The following is a 22,951-nucleotide window of genomic DNA, read 5'->3' on the forward strand; positions in this document are numbered from 1 at the left end:
TGGCAACTAATCCTTGGAAGGAAAATGGCTGTTGTGGTAAAAAGTTAACTACAAACCTGGAAATTGAAAAAAGAAAGTATATCTAATTAGTTGGTTCCTGACGATTTGTTGGTGCGATATTGTGGCTTATATTTTACCGGTTTATTTTAATAACTTATTTCTTTTGATGAAGATAGCGTCAATAATTTATTTTCATCTACACAAAGAACTTAAAAAGTATAATACCATGACTGGAAAGACACATAATAACCCGTAAATAGGAGACAAACATAACAACGCTTTGGTTCACTGTTAGTCACGAACTGGTCACACAAGCGCTGCCCTTACCTATGCGCTTGTGTGTGTCTAGTTAATGATGTAAGTTTATCTCCTATGTACTCGCTTATTTGTGGTTGCAGGGGTCGAGACTCAGCTCCTGGCCCTGCCTCTTCACTGACCGCTACTAGATCCTCTCTCTCCCTGCTCCATGAGCTTTATCATACCTCGTCTTAAAACTATGTATGGTTCCTGCCTCGACTACGTCACTTGCCAGACTATTCCACTTCCTGACAACTCTATGACTGAAGAAATACTTCCTAACATCCCTTTGACTCATCTGAGTCTTCCATTTGTGAAACTTTGTTTCTGTGTCCCATCTCTGGAACATTATGTCTCCGCCCACCTTATCTATTCCTCGCAATATTTTATGTCGTTATCATATCTCCCTTAACCCTTCTGTCCTCCAGTGTCGTCAGGTCGATGTGCGGGTTACTTAGTGAATATATTCTTCTACACAAATATACGAATGTTGGTCCCCACCACTGACAGTTAACTGTTTGTAAGCACGAATTGGAAAGCTAATGAATCAATGTTTATTATTGCAGATTTACTTATCAAACACCTCTCCAACTTACAAAAGACTATTAGCCAGTCTCATCAACACTCAGGAGACCTTAAAAATCGGATTGAAGGTGTCAACAACATCAGTAAGAAATTAGCGAGTTTTGACGTTACCACACTCTTTATTAACAGTTATGGCTAATAAAATTAGCCATAACTGTTTACTTAATGTATGTATTGAACTTTGTAAATATTGGGAGTCAGATTGTTACATACAAAGGCAGTCTAATGGTTATAATTATGACCATAATTTTTATAGTGGTGGAGTGGTAAGCTAGTGGAAGGTCTTGGTCAGATGACCAAAAGTTCTAGCTGCTGGTCATCATATGACTAAGATCAGCCTCAGGAAACACTTGTTCTGTTTCCTGACAAACCTTACCTAGCCTAACCTGAAGACCAGCGTCAGGAAACACTTGTCCTGTTTCCTGACAAACCTTACCTAGCCTAACCTGAAGACCAGCGTCAGGAAACACTTGTCCTGTTTCCTGACAAACCTTACCTAACCTAACCTGAAGACCAGCGTCAGGAAACACTTGTCCTGTTTCCTGACAAACCTTACCTAACCTAACCTGAAGACCAGCGTCAGGAAACACTTGTCCTGTTTCCTGACAAACCTTACCTAACCTAACCTGAAGACCAGCGTCAGGAAACACTTGTCCTGTTTCCTGACAAACCTTACCTAACCTAACCTGAAGACCAGCGTCAGGAAACACTTGTCCTGTTTCCTGACAAACCTTACCTAACCTAACCTGAAGACCAGCGTCAGGAAACACTTGTCCTGTTTCCTGACAGACCTTACCTAACTTAACCTGAAGACCAGCGTCAGGAAACACTTGTCCTGTTTCCTGACAAACCTTACTTAACCTAACCTGAAGACCAGCATCAGGAAACACTTGTCCTGTTTCCTGACAAACCTTACCTAGCCTAACCTGAAGACCAGCGTCAGGAAACACTTGTCCTGTTTCCTGACAAACCTTACTTAACCTAACCTGAAGACCAGCACCAGGAAACACTTGTCCTGTTTCCTGACAGACCTTACCTAACCTAACCTGAAGACCAGCGTCAGGAAACACTTGTCCTGTTTCCTGACAAACCTTACTTAACCTAACCTGAAGACCAGCATCAGGAAACACTTGTCCTGTTTCCTGACAAACCTTACCTAACCTAACCTGAAGACCAGCGTCAGGAAACACTTGTCCTGTTTCCTGACAAACCTTACCTAACTTAACCTGAAGACCAGCGTCAGGAAACACTTGTCCTGTTTCCTGACAAACCTTACCTAACCTAACCTGAAGATCAGCGTCAGGAAACACTTGTCCTGTTTCCTGACAAACCTTACCTAACCTAACCTGAAGACCAGCGTCAGGAAACACTTGTCTTGTTTCCTGACAAACCTTACCTAACCTGAAGATCAGCGTCAGGAAACACTTGTCCTGTTTCCTGACAAACCTTACCTAACCTAACCTGAAGACCAGCGTCAGGAAACACTTGTCTTGTTTCCTGACAAACCTTACCTAACCTAACCTGAAGACCAGCGTCAGGAAACACTTGTCCTGTTTCCTGACAAACAATACCTAACCTAACCTGAAGACCAGCGTCAGGAAACACTGTCGTGAGTCCTGATAAACCTGACCTAACTTAACCTAGCTTGTTAAATGGAGCCATTAGCACTGCAAATTACCTATGTAATAACAATATCATTATTTAGTACATGTACAAGGTATACAGACCATAGCTGACATCAATGGTATACTACCATACAGAAAACCACTTGTTACGCTGAGCATTTCCCGCTGATTAGGTTAGTTTTGTCCCAGGATGCGACCCACACCAGTCCACTAACACTCAGGTACCCATTTTACTGATGGGTGAACATAGCCAACCAGTGTAAGGAAACACGTCCGATGTTTCCACCACATCGCCGGGAATCGAACCCGGAACCTCGCCGTGTGAAGCGAGAGTTTTTGCCGCCAGGCCACGGGGGGCACCGTACTAATATTCAGGAATTCTTTAATCCTTTACGATATAGATTATGATGAACTTTCAGTGTTTAAACATTTCTCGTTGTATTAACAGATTCACCCGTCTCGGTGTATATAACTGGCTCGTGTATATCTGCACTAGGGCATCAAGGCTGCAGGTAATCTGTTCCACCAGTCAAGAATGTTTTTAATGTCAACAACAAGAAATAAAATAAACTCTAGGCGTATGTTAAGTGAGAGATTCACACCTCTCGGTAGACTGAGCGATACACAATTTGTAATATATGTATGTTCGTAATATATGTATATTCGTAATATATGTATATACGTAATATATGTATATACGTTGAGGAAAGCACCTCCCCTTAATTTATAAACACAGTAGTTCACTGGCGTTAATGTATATACCCTGTCTGGAAGCAACGTACCTCTCTCTTCATATACCATAGTTTTGAAACATAAATAATAAAGTTTAAAAAAATTTACCATCGATTTCTTCAAGTCTTCAGTCTCTCCGAAAGTTAGAGGTAAAATAGTTACTCCTCAAGATTAAGTAAATTCTGAATGTATTCTTCAGGTCCTCGGTCCCTTCGAGAGTTATAGGTAATGTAACTCCTTCAGACGGACGACACCACTCCCATCAGCCCTCCTGGGGCGGGGAAGGTGCCAGAGCCAGAGCTTGCTACCACCTGCAGCTCCCAAGACTGCTATTCCCACGAGCCCCCCTGAGGCGGGGAAGATGGCAGACCAGAGGCCTAGCTTCTCCCTACGAGCCCCGTGAGGGCAGGGAATGGGGATAGGCCTGGGGACAGTTGGTCCCGAAGATGAGGAGGTACTTGTACCTCCTCCCATGGCAGACGTAGGTCTCAAGACACTCACTAAAGAGGGAGCTAAAGTCGGATCACCATCTGGAAAAGTCCCGGGCCGGGGAAAAAAATCTTCCTCGACATTCAAGAGATGAACATTTGTTCGAATTTCCTCGAATTATTTGTGTAGCAAACTCGAGCGTGAATGGAAGACCACTTACAAATTGATCAAGATACGAGAACGTCTTCTAACAGGCGCTCGTCAAATACGTTTCCTTCAGGACGGGAATTACTGGGAATGGACGTAACTTCTACAACATATTCGAAGTGAACCTTTAGTAAAGGTATATACAAGTATCATGAGTAATAGTTTTCGCTCTTCATTGGTATAGAAAGAGTTTGCGCGTGTATACTGGAAAGACATAAAGGACTTACGTACATGAAAAGTCCACAGCGACGCCATCTTCTGAGAAATATCTACTTCTAGCTAGATTTTGGACTGTAGAGAAAGTCAAGAACAGAAAATCAGTAGTGGCTCTTTTCAAACTCCACTTCAAACTTACAACTCAAATGAAGACAGTGTAGGGGACGTGGTTTATAAAGTAGACCAGCATTGATATAATTATTTTATATGCAAAATATACATTGACGATAACTTTGTTATAACAACTACTTGTTACCATAATGGTATTAAAAGAAAAAAGGAAATGTTAGGTTACGAGTGACATTATCTCTCCTCGGTGAGAGATAATGGCACGTTTCTCTATCTTCAAACTTTTTGTATCACCATGGCTCTCCAGCCAATAATTTTGAGATACACCATTCATAAATAGTGAATTTTGAGTTTAACAGAAGGTAACGGAATTAGTGTATATATTGTATATGTATAAGCATATACTAAGAGGGCGGAATATACTGCTTGCCTACATGCTAAACAGAGTATGTTTAGCATAACTTGGGGTAGGGTTAGAATCTGTTGCGTCTGTTGTAGAACTGTGGCGGTAATTAGAACCTATTAGGTCTGTTGTAGAGTTGTGAGGGTTGTGGTGGAGACGTTTGGCGCTGTTCAGGGACGCCGTACAGTTGGTTGGGCGTCCCAGCATCAGTGCGGATAGAAGCATCCACGTCCTCGGGAGTCTTGCCGATCTCAGCGTTGAGACTGCGGAACTGCTCGGAGGCGCCGCAGTCCACGTTGAACCACCAGTCACACACGAAGTACTGCTGGTTGAAGACAGTGCCGTTGGGACACAGGAAGGAGTCGTGGCGGCCGTCGAACTGACAGATGTGGAAGGCCTGACAGCGAGCCTCGTCAGCGGTGTCAGCGAAGTAACCAGGAAACTCCTGGTTTTCGCAGGAGAAGCCAGTGTTGGGCACAGAAGCTAGGATAGGATAATCTTTGCCAGGGATGCCGCCCTTGGGGATAAGGGCCGCCAGGGTAGCTAATGTGTCTTCCTGTTCGTCTAGGGTTGTAGTCCCAGACCTCAGGTCCGGGACGCCATAGGAGTTGCGAGGAGCAGGAGGAACTGGTAGGAAATTCTTGTCAGCGTAGGACGTTCCCAACAATGCTACAGAAAAAAAAACAGAAATGCAGTTTAACTTTTTGTATACAACTTAGTTTCTTCCAAAAACTTTATTGCCAATATTATTTATGCGTCAGTACCAATGTTCCAGCAACTACAGCTAGTTAGTGTTGAAAGTTTCTTGATACAAGGAATTGGAGCAGCCCTCTTATTTCTTAGTTCGGATTGCACCTCATTGTACAGGTGCTGTATTGCAACTATGGATTTAGAGCATCTCCAACAACCATAAAATATTGAAAATCTATTTCTAATTTTTGTCTAATAACCATTATTACTATTATTCTGATTATTATTATTATTATGATTATTATTATTATTATTATTATTATTATTATTATTATTATTATTATTATTATTATTATTATTATTATTACATTCAAAATATGTGCTAAATTCCCTTTTTTTAGCAGTTTTTAATTTATTTTTAAGAATTTACATAGTTTAATGTGATGTCTCAGGAACTTACTGAGGGCTAGCACTAGCAGGGTAAACTTAACCATTGTGAAGGATAAGATGGGAGAGATGAAGTCAAGGGATGAGCTGCTCTTGGCACAGTGATGGTGGAAGAGGTTGGCATGGGTTATATAGTGCCACACTGGCCCTTTCCCTGCCCCAGTCAAGGCTGATCTATATGTCCAAGTGTAGAGTTGAATGACTCGTCCGCAGGATAGTGTTCGCTCTGGGCTGTGCCAGTATTATTCGTCCACTTGCCACACACCTTCGTATTCCAGCTTTAAACTCCTATATATCCTTATTTCACAATGCTAATGTTCTTAAAGGCATTTCCATCTTCAATTTTTTTAACGTGTCCTTAAAATTTGCAAATATTATTTTCTTTAAATCAGATAAGGTTGGCTTAGATTGGGTTCAGTTACGTTATATCACAAACTGATAAAAATAAACTTTTAACTACTAGTAAATATATAAATGAAGTCATGACATAGATTTTAGAGTAGCTGGTTGTCATAACTAAAACTCGAGCCAGGAAACACTTGTCTTGTTTCCTGACAAACCTTACCTAACCTAACCTGAAGACCAGCGTCAGGAAACACTTGTTCTGTTTCCTGACAAACCTTACCTAACCTAACCTGAAGACCAGCGTCAGGAAACACTTGTCTTGTTTCCTGACAAACCTTACCTAACCTAACCTGAAGACCAGCGTCAGGAAACACTTGTCCTGTTTCCTGACAAACCTTACCTAACCTAACCTGAAGACCAGTGTCAGGAAACACTTGTCTTGTTTCCTGACGAACCTTACTTAACCTAACCTGAAGACCAGCGTCAGGAAACACTTGTCCTGTTTCCTGACAAACCTTACCTAACCTAACCTGAAGACCAGCGTCAGGAAACACTTGTCTTGTTTCCTGACGAACCTTACTTAACCTAACCTGAAGACCAGCGTCAGGAAACACTTGTCCTGTTTCCTGACAAACCTTACCTAACCTAACCTGAAGACCAGTGTCAGGAAACACTTGTCGTGTTTCCTGACAAACCTTACCTAACCTAACCTGAAGACCAGCGTCAGGAAACACTTGTCCTGTTTCCTGACAAACCTTACCTAACCTAACCTGAAGACCAGCGTCAGGAAACACTTGTCTTGTTTCCTGACGAACCTTACTTAACCTTACCTCTCTTTACGTGTGTGCAAGTGGAGGGGCGTATATCTCAGTTTATATGCAGTCAGACTTTTATTCCTCTTGGTCCCTATCTGGGAATAAATTATCCTCGTGTATTAGATAGGTTTTGATCCTAATTAGCAGACTAGCGTCTGGCAACAATGATATATACACTGGATGGGGGTATACACACTGAGAATTTACTTCAGTACCTATTTTAGGTATTAAAGTAGTCTTGGCTGATGGAAAACAGGTTACATCCGTCCTAAATGACCTTCTTGTAGTTGACAGGCAACGAGGTAGCTAGTTGAGCGTAACCACGAAAGTATTAATACGCAAATAACTGGCACATAGGATACAGAAGCTGATGACAACATTTCGGTCCGAATCGTCATTAAATCAGCTTGTGTTAATGTGACTAGTCAATGGTTCAAATCGAACCGTAACGTCATCAGCTTCTTTCTCCTACGTGCAGGTTATTTGTTATCGTTCGTCACGGTATTGTCTTCTAGTTCTTTCAGGAAAGTATTAAATCTGCATCAGTGCCGCTGATGCCAGACTCTGCTGCTTCTAGTGCCTCTTTCAGGAGAGGAAAATAGTATCCAGTTATTGCTCAACAAACTATCTTATTCGATAGTTGGTTACGTGTGGACCAGTTAGGTCACTTGGCCACCCCCTAGAATTAACCTTGTAGATAGTAGATTAGGTGTGGGCCAGTTAAGTCACTTGGGCACACAGCAGCACCATACAGCAGCACCATACAGCACTACATTAGCCACAAACAGGTCTGTCGCTTCCCCTGTCTGCTAGATGTGAACCCTTATTGTATTCTCACCCAGCTGTTGGTGAGGGCGGACGCAGAGCGTGCGGCTGGTGCCCTCTGGTGTCTGTATTGAGAAGTTTTGTTTTCTCAAGATGGCGGAACGCAGGAAAAGAGTCAACACTGTCTGTGTGGAATTATTGAAAGGTGCAATATACCAGGACACCGCTGACGTCATTCTGCCTCTTGTGATAAGAGATACGTATGGAATCCCACGTGAGGATTTATATGGGATTTCTCTGAACGGCAACGCAAGAATTTTTGTGAAATTTGTGTCGTCTGCTGCGTATGTGAGTGTTGTGGATGCCTTTCAAGAAAAACGAATTGTTATCAACGCTAGTCTGGAGGTGCGCCTGCGTGATGTATCGACAAGTTATACGTGGGTTCGTCTACGTAATATCCCCTTCGAGGCAGACGAGGTGGACATCCGTCGGACTTTTGGGCACTATGGCACCGTACAAGCTGTCCAAATTGGGCGTTGGTCCCAGGGTTTTTATGCTGGTATGCTCGCAGGTTCCTTTTCTATGAAAATAACATTGAGACATCCAATTCCCTCGTTTGTCATGTTGGAAGATTTTCAGACGCAGGTCTACGTAACCTACCCGGGCCAGGTTCGGACGTGCCGCCTGTGTGGTGCAACGGGTCATATGGCGGCGTCTTGTGAGCACCGACGAGGGAAACAACGGTCGGACCTGACAGACACTGCATCCAAAGATACGATGGAGGAGGGTGAGCTGGGCCATCAGAAGCCCACAATGGTGGACAATGTGCTGCAGATTTTACCAGCGGATGTAAAGTGGAGTGAAGCAGTGGATGCTGCAGAGGGGATCGTCTCGACGCTACCACCAGCGTCGGAGATCGAGGCGATTGGGTGCGTGGACAGTGCGTCACCTCAGGTGGAAGAGGAGGCACAAACGCCCTTGATATTGCCCAGTTTTGAAGACTTACAGAGGATCCTCGATAGCCCGGCGACAGAGGGTTTACCGCCTACATTAGCGGTGTCGCCTGTGGTCGACCATGGTCATGGTGTGGGCGGTGAAGATAGGCGTACGACTTTTACGTCTGTGGTGGTGACGGATGTCGAGGTACATAGAACAGACAGCGATGGGCCTATGGACTATGAGGGAGTGTCACGGAAGAGGCCCAGTACACACGTGGAGGACGATGTCTTAACACCGGGTCAAAGGTCTGGTAAAATGGTGTGGGCTGACGTAGCCAAGGGAGTTAAGGGACCCCCCTTAGAGAAGTTAAGTGGGAGTGGGGGGAAAACGGGCAGGTGCAGCAGTGGCAAGTCCAAGTCAGGTATAAAGGTGATGGGAAAACGAAATGAGAAAACCTAACCAGAGAGTTCAAGTGTATAACAATGAATGTCAATGGCCTCAGAGCAGAGGTCAAGAGATGTTGGGTAGAGGTATCGCTCAGACGTATGAATGTTGACGTTTTTTTTATACAGGAACACAATTTTCGGTGTGGTAGTGAATTACGTGTGCAAGGGTATAAGTGCTATGCGGGAAATTCGGATAATCTCAAAGGTGGGGTTGTGATAGGCATAAGGGAGACCAGCCCTTTTAAGCTTGTAGCATGGGAGTGGGGCGGAGGGGGCCGGGTTGTGCGTGTGGTGGGTTTGTGGGGGAACATTCAGGTGGGTTTCGTGGGAGTATATATGCCAGCGACAACAAATCGACGAGTAAAAGAGGATTTTGTACGTGATGTTTTGGTTTATTTTCTCAGAAGTCTACCCTTAGTTTCTGTCGTGGCAGGTGATTGGAATTGTGTGATCCGGGAAAAAGACGTCGAACCGCGTGGTGGGGGGTGTAATTTAAGGGTTTTACGTGAGGTATTGCAAGCGATTGGTGTAGCGGATGTGGTGGGTAGTGACGGGTGGAATGTGGAACATACGTTTTGTAGAAGGGGTTACGCTGCGCGGTTGGACAGGGTTTATATCACCAACTTAATCCGTGGTGGCAGGGTCGATTGTGTTGATCTGGGTTTCTCAGATCACCGTGGTGTTATGGTAACACTGGAGTGGGAGGGCGCTATCCGTGTATTTACTAGTTATTGGAAATTAAATGTCAGCTTGTTGCAAGGAGTTGATGCTGTGGAAGCTTTCAGGTTATGGTGGGTTGACTTCTGGAATAACGGGAATGGGATAGAGGATGTTGTAGAGTGGTGGCATTCAAAGGCGAAACATGCAATACAGGGTTTTTATAGACGGTTAGGGAAGGAGGAGGCGTGTTATAGATATGGGAAGCAAAAATATTTAGAGGGACAGCTGAGGGATTGTTATGGTACAGGCGGGAGGTATGACCTAGCAGAAATAGAGTGTCTACATAGTCAATTACGGGAAATTCAGAATGATAAATTTCAGGCTTTGAGGGTACGAGCTGGGATTGAGGAGGTGCTTTGGGGGGATAAATCCTCAGTTGGGGTTCTGCGTAGTTTCAGAATGCGACGGATGGCGACGACAGTTTTGTCAGTAGTGGTCGGTGATGACTTGGGTGGTTATCATAAAGGACAAAGGCTAGTTACTACTGAGAGCATTGGGACCTATGCAGACCAATGGTTTGAGAGAAAATGGAAGGGTAGAGAGGGGAATCGAGAGGCGAGGGAAGTTTTACTGCGTGGCATAGTGGCAAATTTGAGAGACGTGGATCGAGAGGACATGGAGGGTTGTATATTGGAGGAGGAGGTTTCCAAGGCTGTTCAGGGACAGGCACTGAGGAAATCACCTGGTTGGGATGGGATACCAGGTGATTTTTATGTCGTTCATTGGGAACTGTTAAAACACATGTTGGTTCGACTGTACAATTCAATGAAAACTAGAGGTAGCATGGGCGGTGAAGCGGGGCTGGGTGTTGTAGTATTGGTACCAAAGGCCGAGGTCTGTGAATCTTTGGAGGCATATAGGCCCATCATATTGATGGGGGCGGATTATAAGATTTTTGCGCGTATTTTGGCAAACCGGATGAAACGAGTTTTGGACAAGGTAATATGGGAAGGGCAATACGGGATTCCTGGCCGATCTATGAGAGATGGTCATCGACGCCTCAAAAGTTTCGTGAAAGATTGTAGTGGAGGCGGAGTCGTAGGATTGGATTGGGAAAAGGCTTTTGACAATGTGGATAGGGAAACATTATTAGCTATATTATTGAAGCAGGGTTTCGGGGAAGAAATAGTAGCGTGGGTACGTATGTTATATACGGAGGCACAGGTACGAGTCCAGGTTAATGGGAGGGTGGGGTCCGCGATAGGCATGGGGTGGGGGCTGCGGCAGGGGTGTCCCCTCTCGCAGCTTTTGTTTGCCTGTTTGCAGGACCCCTTTTATAGATTAGTAATGGGTGGGGTGGGGGGGGAGGATTGTGCACAGGAAGAAGCAGTAGAAATTTTAGGTTATGTGGACGACACCACCATCTTGGTGCATAGTAGGAATGGTTTAGCTTTCATAAATAAGGTTATAAGGTTTTTTAGCGATGCGTCTTCCATGCGCATTAATAGAGAAAAATCCAAACTTTTGGAGGTGGGGTCCTGGGTGGGCGGGACGTTAGGTACGGAGTATGGGTGGAGAACCGTTGAGCGGATAAAGATCTGTGGTGTGCATTTTTGCAATGATGAACAGGCAGCGCGTGCATTTAATTCATCCATTGTAGTTACAGCTGCAATTCGTAGGATGGCGGGATGGAGACCAGGTGATGTAACATTGCACCAAAGAGTAATAGTTGTCAACGTACTGGTGTATAGTAAATTATGGTTTGTTTCAGCGGTCTATCCATTGATGACGGACGATGCGTTGCGGTTACAGAGGAAGGCTTTGGATTTCATATGGGGTTACCGTAGGCATTGGTTAGGGAAAGACATAGTTATGACGCACGTAACTCGAGGAGGTTTGGGGCTAATACCACTACACAGTCGACTAATGGGCATATATGTACGACAGGAATACCTAACAAGGGGTGGGGTCAGGGGAGTGAGAGTTGATGCAGTGATGAGGGAGGTTCGACGATGGTGGGTGGGGAAGGACCTCACAAGGTGCGAAGCAATGTTACGGCACTTATTGATGGTGCAAAACCCTGTGAGAGTTAAGGCAGGTAAACTAGACAATATAGGTATAACATCGGCGGAAGTCATCGGTGCTGAGGTTTTCCCAGGATATAATTGGAAGACTATATGGCAGGGGTTCAAGAAATTGCGCTTACAACCACGGGTTAGGGAAACTGGTTACCGATTCCTCCTCGGGATTTTGGCATCCAAGGCACAATTGTACATTATGGGAATGACCCAGGATCAGACCTGTGCGTGGTGTGGGTGGCCGGAAACGGCGTTTCATGTCGTATACTTTTGTGACAGTTTACATAAGGTTAGGGATTGGTTCAAGGGTGTTCTCCGAAGAGTGGGAGGGGGGGGTTTGTCGATGCTTAGAGTTTTGAGTCTTGAAATGGGAGATTGCTCGGATGCTGTACGACGTTCTGTGTCATATTTGGTACTTGACTATTTATATGTGTCATGGGGTATGCGGGGGCTTAGGGGTGCGATGCGTGTCAAGGCGCTGATGTGTCATGTTTATAGGACGAAATGTAGGAACAGAGAGGTATATGGGCAATGCTGGGAGGGAGCTTTTTCTTTGGGGTATAGGAATCTAACGATGGAAACGTTACGGGAGTAATGAGGTGGGGGTAGGTATAATCGCTTGGTAGGGCCTAGGGGTTGGTCTCCCGGGGGGGGGAGAGAAGAGTTAGTTTTTTTTTTTTTTTTTTTTTTTTTTTTTTTTTTTTTTTTGGGGGGGGGGCGTCTGGACTGTATGTTTTATTTGGTGTGTATGGTGAATCTGGGTGTAATGTAGGGTGAAGGAAGGGAACCTTGTGTGGTCTGGGGTATAGTGTCTTTCTGGCGTGAATGAGTATCATAGTCTGAGAAAGGGGGGGGGGGGAGTGGTACTCAGAACCAAGGTATGGTTTTCGTATGCTGAGTCATGTTGAACCACTAAGTCACCAACAGAGGCTACGCCGTGTTTAATGTTTATGTTATACAAAATTTTCTAATTTGCCAGGTTGGTGTTAGTTGCATATAGTGTGAATTGTTTGGAGTTTTGTAATGCAATTGTTTTTGCGATGTATTCTGTGTGCACCTGTTAGTACTGGTTTTACTAAGTACATAAGAGTCACAGCAATGTATGTCATGCGACCTGCGAGTCGTAAAGTGTGTGCTGGAAGATTTGTGTTTTAATTAATGGTAGAAGTTTTAAGTGGGTAATAGTCTTAATTAAAATGTTTGTTTCAAAAAACACTTCTTTCCTATGTTGTGCTATAATTTATATGATGCGGTCTTGAGTGGTCCATTATTGTGCCAAGTACTGTATATTACATGCCTCTCGATATCTTACTGATGATATTGACTATTTCACTTTTGTTACAAGGTATGGATCGGTTGTAAGCACATTTGGTAGTAGGGAATAAATTGGTGGGGTGAAGTGGGTTTCTGCGGGGGGGGGGGGGGTTGATGGATGACTGCTTTAGGATAACCATAATAAAAGTTTCTGTGTATTACGTCAGTTCATTCTATTGTTTATGCCATGCATTATTGTAAGCAGTACGATTATTTCCAGTGTATTATGCAGACACAGATTTTTACATATCGTGGATATTTTTTTTTGTGTGTAACCACGGTATAGCTTTGTTTTGCAGGGTAGTTCCATTATGTTTTGTTGATATTATACGTCTTGGTCTGTATCCTAGGAATTGGGAAGGGGTTTTGCTTTTACACAGAACACTGATGTGTGTATGTAATATTGTTTATTGGATTGCAGTCCTGTAACGCTTTCTCATTTTGATTTATATTTGTTGTATGGATTTTATTAATAAAATATAAAAAAAAAAAAACCCTTATTGCTAAGGTGCAAACCCGTCTACGCAGTCTCTGTCAAGAACTCACGGTGATTCACTGACAGCTTCTGTCGACACATCATTATGAGTTGCAACATAGATTACGCCCACACGAGGCCACCGTAGGTAGCGAAGTCTGTCACCGAGGAGATACAAGTATAAGGTAACTAAGCCATAACACCTGCAGTTTACAACTCGCCTGAGTTGTTGTTTTCATGTAAGTACCAGGTTAGTTTACATTTATATTTTTTTTTACACGCTCTTTGTTGATTAGGAATTGTTATTGTGTTTGTTTTAATTCATTGTGTATGTATTTATCGCTTATTCCTTTACCACGTCATTCGTATTAGTTACTGTTATTCATATTTTCTTAAGGTTACTCAAGATTCAACAACTTACTCCTCAAAAATATTAAAATATTGGGTTCATCGGTTCGTGGCTCAGTTGGCAGCGTCTTCATCTAACATCTGGAAGTACCTGGGATCGAGTCCGGCACGATTGGAAATGTTGAGCATGTTACCTAGTTACCACGTTACTGCTAGTACTGTATACTAGCAGTAAGTAGGTACCTGGGTGTTAGCGGATTACTGCAGGTGACGTCCTGTAAGTGGATTTAAGGGCCGCGATGGAAATAGAGTGGCTTTTGGGGGGTTAACATAGATTACTGAGCCTCAAGGTTAATAACCGGAATAAAATCTACTGTTGACAAGTGAAGAAATACTACAAGACAGATTTTTTTTTTTCTGGGGAGAAGGCACGCTCTTGTTTCGACAGAGGCTTTCCGTGTTATGTTCCGCGCTGTGTAGACCTTTACCTTGGTAAAGCTCTACACAGGGAATGATTTTCCCTGATGAACACACGTTCTGCAGACTGTGTTTTGGCTATCCGCTCATTACACGAATTTTATCGGCTTGTTTCCAAATGAAGCTTGTAATGCCGGTGAATGGCTCATAAACCCAAGGAATTGGTGCTAATTATTCTTGGAACGAGTGACCTGAACGGCCAAAGTTCTCTGTAAACATCACTACTGGTACTCCTTGGGACGAAACTGCCCCGTGGCTCTCGCCTCACACTCTGTCCGTGGTTCGATCCCCTGCCAGGTGGAAACATTGAGCGCGTTTCCTTACACACCTGCTGTCCCTGTTCACCTAGCAGTAAGTAGGTATCTGGGTGTTAGTCGACTGGTGTGGGTGGCATCCTGGGGGACAAAATTGAAAGACCCCAGTGGAAATAAGACAGTTTCAAGACTCACGAAATCGTAATGACACGATTGCAAAGAAACCATACCACGGGTGGGGTTAGAACCCGCGATCAGTCACAAAAATTCCAGACCGTCGCGTTAGCCATTGGCTAACGCGACGGTCTGGAGTTTTGTGACTCTGATCCCGGGTTCTAACCCCACCCGTGGTATGGTTTGGTTAGTTTTACGACTCGCTTGCCGCGAGTTCAAGCCCCACCCGTACCGTGGTTTTCTTGGGCTATCCTAAAGGGTTAACTCTCTGTGTCAAAAATACAAACAAAGTCTTATTTTGCCCCCCACTCCCAAGGCTCTAAAAAATCCCTAAGTTTGCTTTAAAAATAGATTCACATGAACTATAATGAGATCCTGAATTACCTATTTAGTCAATAAAGAGACACATTATATTGCATTTATGTCTGTTGTTCCATCGTGTTGGTATAAAATGGGTACCTGGGTGTTAGTGGACTGGTGTGGGTCGCATCCTGGGGGACAAAACTGACCTAACTTGCGGGAAATGCTCAGCATAACAAGCAGCTTTCTATATAGTAGTATGTCATTGATGTCAGCTATGGTCTGTATACCTTGTACACCTAGAAATAAAGATATTATTATTATATATCTTTATGTATATGCTGTACTGGTCGGTGGATATCACACAGAGGTTTTGCTTCCTGCGTTACACAAATACACTTGGATTTGGACCATTTACAGAGTCACACTGTGCCTTTTTGCTCTTGTGTTCTCATATTGAGTGCTTGATTGCAAGGCTCCTGGAGAGCGAAACGTTGCCACAATAAAATGTCACATTAGTTGCACTTGTAACCTTTTACCTAACATTTACAAAATCACAATGACTTTGTAAATGGCCCAAGTCGGACCACAACGTCGTTGTAAGCTCCTGTTTCCTATGTCTGGGTTATTAGTGTAGAAACACTTGGCTTGTTTCATAACGAATCTTACTGTAACACTGCTCATATTTCCTAAGTTTGCATCATCCGGTTGCCGGAAAGGGATCACACATTAGTTAGGACGCTCTGGGGCTAGTAAAGGGCCGTCGATCCAATGGATGTACAATTAGATGCACAACAAACTTGAAAATTTCCTTTGAAGGATAATAAACTTCTCACTGCCGTCCAGAGAATGGATGTAGGGGCATGATAAACTAGCCTCTAACATCCACAGGATGGACAGGGGTTGGACAGTAACCCAGCCTCTACCGTCCACAGAATGAATACAGGAGTACCTTGAACTAGCCGCTACAATAAACTATCAACTTTGGTAGTAGAGGCTAGTGAAGCTAGTTCGTGGGGGAGGCCATGATCATCCTTTCACTTCCATCCAGTTGTGTTGACGTGAGTTTAGTGTTGCCAGAGGAGAGCTTATTAGGTTTGTCTGCGTAAGCCGTCTTCCAGATAAGGCTTGCGGAAGGTGGCGAGTTAAGTAGGTCAGATGTGTTATGAGTTGGTCAGTGATACTTTCCTGTGCCTACAAGATCCATCTTCAAGCCCTACCAGCACGGGATTGATCCCGGGGCGTTCAGTTGTGAGTTGAAACTTAATTTATTTAATTCATGTAATGTATTAGTGATAATATATTATACCTGCTGCCCCTGTTCACCTAGCAGTAAATAGGTACCTGGGTGTTAGTCTACTCTTGTGGATCGCACCCTGGGGACAAGACTAACCCTAGTTGTCTGATATTCCCTACATAACCAGGGGTTTTCTATATTGTATACCAGTAATATCAACTGGTTTGTATTAGTTACATCATGCATTTGTAGAAATAATTCTTATAATGAGAACTTTTGGGTAACCAAATAAAAATCGAAGGAAGTCCAACCTAACCCAATTGTAGCCTAAAGTTTGGGTAGGTTAAGTTGGGGTAAGTTCCATAGCGCTTACTTTGGTCAACATTTTTTTTTTATTCGCCGGTATTTTCCCGGCCCGGGTCTTTTCCAATAGTGGTGACCCGGCCTTGGCTCCCTATCTGGGGAGTGTCTCGAGAACTAAATCTCCCATGGGAGGAGGTACAAGTATCCCCTCATCTTTGGGACCAACTGTCCCTAGGCCTAGCCACATTCCCCACCCTCACGGGGCTCGCAGGGAGAAGCTAGGCCTCTGGTCTGGCATCTACCCCGCCACAAAGGGACTCGTGGGGATGGCAGTCTTGTGAGCTGCAGGTGGGAGCAAGCTCAGGCCATCCATCTTTTTGTGGCCAATAAAAATGTTTTTTTCTCATTTTTACAAAATTTAACCAGTTCCATAGCACAACCCATTTTTATATTAGGAATATATATATATATATATATATATATATATATATATATATATATATATATATATATATATATATATATATATATATATATATATATATGTGTGTGTGTGTGTGTATCAAACGTATAAGATGATTTTAAAATAGATTACCATCAAGGTCCCTTTATGCTGCTGGTGGGTTCTTGATCCAAGGAAACGAAACTACGTTCCTCGATGATCCCCATGGGTTTAACGTGTCTCAAACAGTAAATGGGAAAAAACACCTGTTCTTACACACATCTGAAGATATGTGTTCTTACACATCTGAAGATGTGTGTGTAAGCACATGTTCTCACACACATATCTGCATACATGTGTTTGAACACATGAAAGAGCTCAAGTGTTTTTTCGTATTTTCTGTGTGGTATTTTTATTTATATGCAGTCAGGTGTTTACTGTTATTTCTTCCATTCATGTCAATATATGTGTGAAAGCATGTGTCTGTAACTACCCTATTTGCAATTACCTATTTAAAGCTTCACTGTGCATCATATAATTCTGCAGCCATGTGTGTATGTATGTGTGTAACCCATGAGTGCACAATTTGTGTGTAGAACGCAATCGCCCTGTAAGCAAGAGGAAAAAACACAGCAGGAAAAATGAATTTCTTGCAGTCTGGGCGCCATGATATATCTGACTTAAATACACAGAGTGACCCTGCGGTCTGCATGGTCACACGGAGGTGATAAGATAAGATAAGATTTCGTTCGGATTTTTAACCCCGGAGGGTTAGCCACCCAGGATAACCCAAGAAAGTCAGTGCGTCATCGAGGACTGTCTAACTTATTTCCATTGGGGTCCTTAATCTTGTCCCCCAGGATGCGACCCACACCAGTCGACTAACACCCAGGTACCTATTTGCTGCTAGGTGAACAGGACAACAGGTGTAAGGAAACTTGTCGAAATGTTTCCACCCGCCGGGAATCGAACCCGGGCCCTCCGTGTGTGAAGCGGGAGCTTTAGCCACCAGGCCACCGGGCCACAACTGCACTTGTTTTTACACTGTTTTGCAGGATGGATGTAGCTAGCCTAGCAACAAGGCACAATACCGTGACTGGAATAATACACAAACAACACTCACATAGGAGAGAGGAGCTTACGAAGATGTATCGGTTCGACTTGGACCATTTATTCAGTGTGACTTTGTAAATGGTGCAAGTCGGACCGAAATGTCGTCGTAAGCTTGTCTCTCCTTTATGCGGGTTATTTCTGTGTATTGCTAGCCTAGTTCAGTTCACCGATAGGCCTAAGGCTGTTGTTATCATACCTGGCATATTTCTAAGTCTTGCCCTGCCTAAAGTATGCTACATCACCAGGATGTTACTATCCCTAGGCTGCCACAATCCATATGTAAGATATACTACCCTCATCCATACGATGTCAATAGCCCTATCTTACGTATTCTACCATCCTCCCCTGGATGCTACAAGCATTATCAAAGGTATAACACCATCCCCCAAGATGCCACTAGCCCTGTCTAAGGTATATTGCCAACCCAAAGGATGTCACGTGAAAGAACCAGATAACATCCTCGTCTCACCAAACTGTGGGTTAATTGTGAATTGATCCAGCCACGGTATTACCTGGAGTTTACCTGAAGAGAGTTCCGGGGGTCAACGCCCCCGCGGCCCGGTCTGTGACCAGGCCTCCTGGTGGATCAGAGCCTGATCACCCAGGCTGTTACTGCTGGCTGCACGCAAACCAACGTACGAGCCACAGCCCGGCTGGTCAGGTACCGACTTTAGGTGCTTGTCCAGTGCCAGCTTGAAGACTGCCAGGGGTCTGTTGGTAATCCCCATTATGTATGCTGGGAGGCAGTTGAACAGTCTCGGGCCCCTGACACTTATTGTATGGTCTCTTAACGTGCTAGTGACATCCCTGCTTTTCATTGGTGCGATGTTGCATCGTCTGCCAAGTCTTTTGCTTTCGTAGTGAGTGATTTTCGTGTGCAAGTTCGGTACTTGTCCCTCTAGGATTTTCCAGGTGTATATAATCATGTATCTCTCCCGCCTGCGTTCCAGGGAATACAGGTTTAGGAACCTCAAGCGCTCCCAGTAATTGAGGTGTTTTATCTCCGTTATGCTCGCCGTGAAGGTTCTCTGTACATTTTCTAGGTCAGCAATTTCACCTGCCTTGAAAGGTGCTGTTAGTGTGTAGCAATATTCCAGCCTAGATAGAACAAGTGACCTGAAGAGTGTCATCATGGGCTTGGCCTCCCTAGTTTTGAAGGTTCTCATTATCCATCCTGTCATTTTTCTAGCAGATGCGATTGATACAATGTTATGGTCCTTGAAGGTGAGATCTTCCGACATAATCACTCCCAGGTCTTTGACGTTGGTGTTTCGCTCTATTTTGTGGCCAGAATTTGTTTTGTACTCTGATGAAGATTTAATTTCCTCGTGTTTACCATATCTGAGTAATTGAAATTTCTCATCGTTGAACTTCAACGTCTAGCAAGAATTAGCAGTCATCCCTCATAAACTCGTTTACGGGGTAAACGTTATCCTACCTTAACTCATTGATGAGGTAAACTTTACTCTACCTCAACTCGGTTGGTTGCAAAGCACAGAACTTTATAAGACAATGTTCTTCAAATATTTTTGCTCCCTAAGCCCCATGAGCTATACTGTTTTAAAGAGATTCCTTCTGCTAGCTAAATAAACAAAGGAAACTGAAAAATCGATTGGAAATTTATCTGCCGAGTGTAACTAGTGGAGAGTATGACAGGTGAAATGTGTTTGGCGATCTCTGTTTTGAAGGACTTTGGTCTCGGGTACACACAGCCACCATTCTCATGTTGACCACAACTGTCGACTAACACTTAAGCATTTAGCTCCACAGCTCCAAGCCCGTCTGAAAGTCCAGCACCACCATAGTTACCCCCTGCCTCATACCAGCCACCATCACAACTAACAGCTAGCTGGGAGAGGTGACCTCTTAATTCGACAGATCAACATTTGCAGCTGACCGGGAGGATACTGTTGGTGCTGCTATGTTTACCAACTACCAACACACCGTCGAACATTGTGTGACCACGTATAGTTCCACCTACTTTTTCCACCACCACAACACGTCACCACCACCACCACACGTCACCAGAATTACCACACATCACCACCATCACCACACGTCACCATCAACACATATATGTTGTTGAAAATCGCCTGACATGGGTTTTATGTGGTGTCTCGCCACTGGCTCCTTAAAATCTCGTACGCACAAAGTTCTGTTGAAGAGGATCCCGGAAGGTGGTCGAAATATACAGATCAATCAACATCCTGTATTTCTGTCTCCATGTATGTTATTACTGAGCAATACACAGTATGTTTATTGTTAACCACGATATCATCTCTCACATCATAAGTGCTCACGTGTACCCACACTGTCTACCCACCCAAGCATCTCCAGGTTCCTACCCACATTTTTCATGTTTTGGCCACCCAGACGAAGGTCATCAATCTGGACAGGAGTAATGGATGACCTGGATGCTCTGAAAGTCAAATATAACTAAGAGTTTTCCCCCACGTTGCATTTAGGTCATCTAGGACCCAAATAGCGTACTGCCGAGAAGCAGTAAAAGGAGACACACACTCGGAGAGGATCGTTCATTTGGACTTCTCGAAATGATGTCCCAATAAAGATTTGTTCTGAATGTTGTCTTTGCTAGCTTTAGGAAGTTAAATAGCTTGATTATGTGGCTCGAATCCACCTGATGAGAGACAGTTTAAAAACGTCAGTCGTAAATATAACTTGATCCTCAAACTTGTGTCTAAGCTGACCAGCTTTTATAGTGTCTTCTGTCATGGTAGTCTACCTCTTCTATCATGGTAGTCTGCCTCTTCTGTCATGGTAGTTGACCTCTTCTGTCATGGTAGTCTACCTCTTCTGTCATGGTAGTCTACCTCTTCTGTCATGGTAGTCTACCTCTTCTGTCATGGTAGTCTACCTCTTCTGTCATGGTAGTCTACCTCTTCTGTCATGGTAGTCTACCTCTTCTATCATGGTAGTCTGCCTCTCCTGTCATGGTAGTCTACCTCTTCTGTCATGGTAGTCTACCTCTTCTGTCATGGTAGTTGACCTCTTCTGTCATGGTAGTCTACCTCTTCTGTCATGGTAGTCTACCTCTTCTATCATGGTAGTCTGCCTCTTCTGTCATGGTAGTCTACCTCTTCTGTCATGGTAGTCTACCTCTTCTGTCATGGTAGTCTACCTCTTCTGTCATGGTAGTCTACCTCTTCTGTCATGGTAGTCTACCTCTTCTGTCATGGTAGTCTACCTCTTCTGTCATGGTAGTCTACCTCTTCTGTCATGGTAGTCTGCCTCTTCTGTCATGGTAGTCTACCTCTTCTGTCATGGTAGTCTACCTCTTCTATCATGGAAGTCTGCCTCTTCTGTCATGGTAGTCTGCTTCTTCTAGCATGGTAGTCTACCTCTTCTGTCATGGTAGTCTGCTTCTTCTAGCATGGTAGTCTACCTCTTCTGTCATGGTAGTCTACCTCTTCTGTCATGGTAGTCTACCTCTTCTGTCATGGTAGTCTACCTCTTCTGTCATGGTAGTCTACCTCTTCTATCAAGGTAGTCTGCCTCTTCTATCATGGTAGTCTGCCTCTTCTGTCATGGTAGTCTGCTTCTTCTAGCATGGTAGTCTACCTCTTCTGTCATGGTAGTCTGCCTCTTCTGTCATGGTAATCTGCCTCTTCTGTCATGGTAGTCTGCCTCTTCTGTCATGGTAGTCTACCTCTTCTGTCATGGTAGTCTACCTCTTCTATCATGGAAGTCTGCCTCTTCTGTCATGGTAGTCTGCTTCTTCTAGCATGGTAGTCTACCTCTTCTGTCATGGTAGTCTACCTCTTCTGTCATGGTAGTCTACCTCTTCTGTCATGGTAGTCTACCTCTTCTGTCATGGTAGTCTACCTCTTCTATCAAGGTAGTCTGCCTCTTCTATCATGGTAGTCTGCCTCTTCTGTCATGGTAGTCTGCTTCTTCTAGCATGGTAGTCTACCTCTTCTGTCATGGTAGTCTGCCTCTTCTGTCATGGTAATCTGCCTCTTCTATCATGGTAGTCTGCTTCTTCTAGCATGGTAGTCTGCTTCTTCTAGCATGGTAGTCTGCTTCTTCTAGCATGGTAGTCTACCTCTTCTGTCATGGTAGTCTGCCTCTTTTATCATGGTAATCTGCCTCTTCTGTCATGGTAGTCTGCCTCTTCTATCATGGTAGTCTGCCTCTTCTATCATGGTAATTTGCCTCTTCTGTCATGGTAGTCTGCCTCTTCTGTCATGGTAGTCTGCCTCTTTTATCATGGTAATCTGCCTCTTCTGTCATGGTAATCTGCCTCTTCTGTCATGGTAGTCTGCCTCTTCTATCATGGTAGTCTGCCTCTTCTATCATGGTAATTTGCCTCTTCTGTCATGGTAGTCTGCCTCTTCTGTCATGGTAGTTTGCCTCTTCTAGCATGGTAGTCTGTCTCTTCTAGCATGGTAGTCTGCCTCTTCTAGCATGGTAGTCTGCCTTTTCTATCATGGTAGTCTGCCTCTTCTGTCACGGTAGTCTGCCTTTTCTAGCATGGTAGTCTGTCTGTTCTATCATGGTCGTCTGTCTCTTCTATCATGGTCGTCTGCCTCTTCTATCATGGTAGTCTGCCTCTTCTATCATGGTAGTCTGCCTCTTCTATCATGGTAATCTGCCTCTTCTATCATGGTAATCTGCCTCTTCTAACATGGTAGTCTGCCTATTCTAGCATGGTAGTCTGTCTCTTCTAGCATGGTAGTCTGCCTCTTCTAGCATGGTAGTCTGCCTCTTCTAGCATGGTAGTCTGCCTCTTCTATCATGGTAGTATG

General features: G+C 44.0%; 1 protein-coding gene across 1 annotated transcript; it reads right to left on the bottom strand.

Annotated features, from left to right (window-relative positions):
• Positions 1-4,559: 4,559 nt before the first annotated feature.
• LOC128687097 (uncharacterized) lies at positions 4,560-5,747 on the bottom strand. The gene is made up of 2 exons (XM_053774444.2): positions 5,714-5,747; positions 4,560-5,232 (listed from the first exon to the last, which is right to left on the bottom strand). Exons 1-2 carry the CDS (start codon positions 5,745-5,747, stop codon positions 4,673-4,675), a joined length of 594 nt encoding a protein of 197 aa, XP_053630419.2. The 3' UTR covers positions 4,560-4,672.
• Positions 5,748-22,951: the final 17,204 nt, after the last annotated feature.

The sequence above is a fragment of the Cherax quadricarinatus genome, chromosome 62 (genome assembly GCF_038502225.1).
Source record: "Cherax quadricarinatus isolate ZL_2023a chromosome 62, ASM3850222v1, whole genome shotgun sequence".
Taxonomy (NCBI): domain Eukaryota; kingdom Metazoa; phylum Arthropoda; class Malacostraca; order Decapoda; family Parastacidae; genus Cherax; species Cherax quadricarinatus.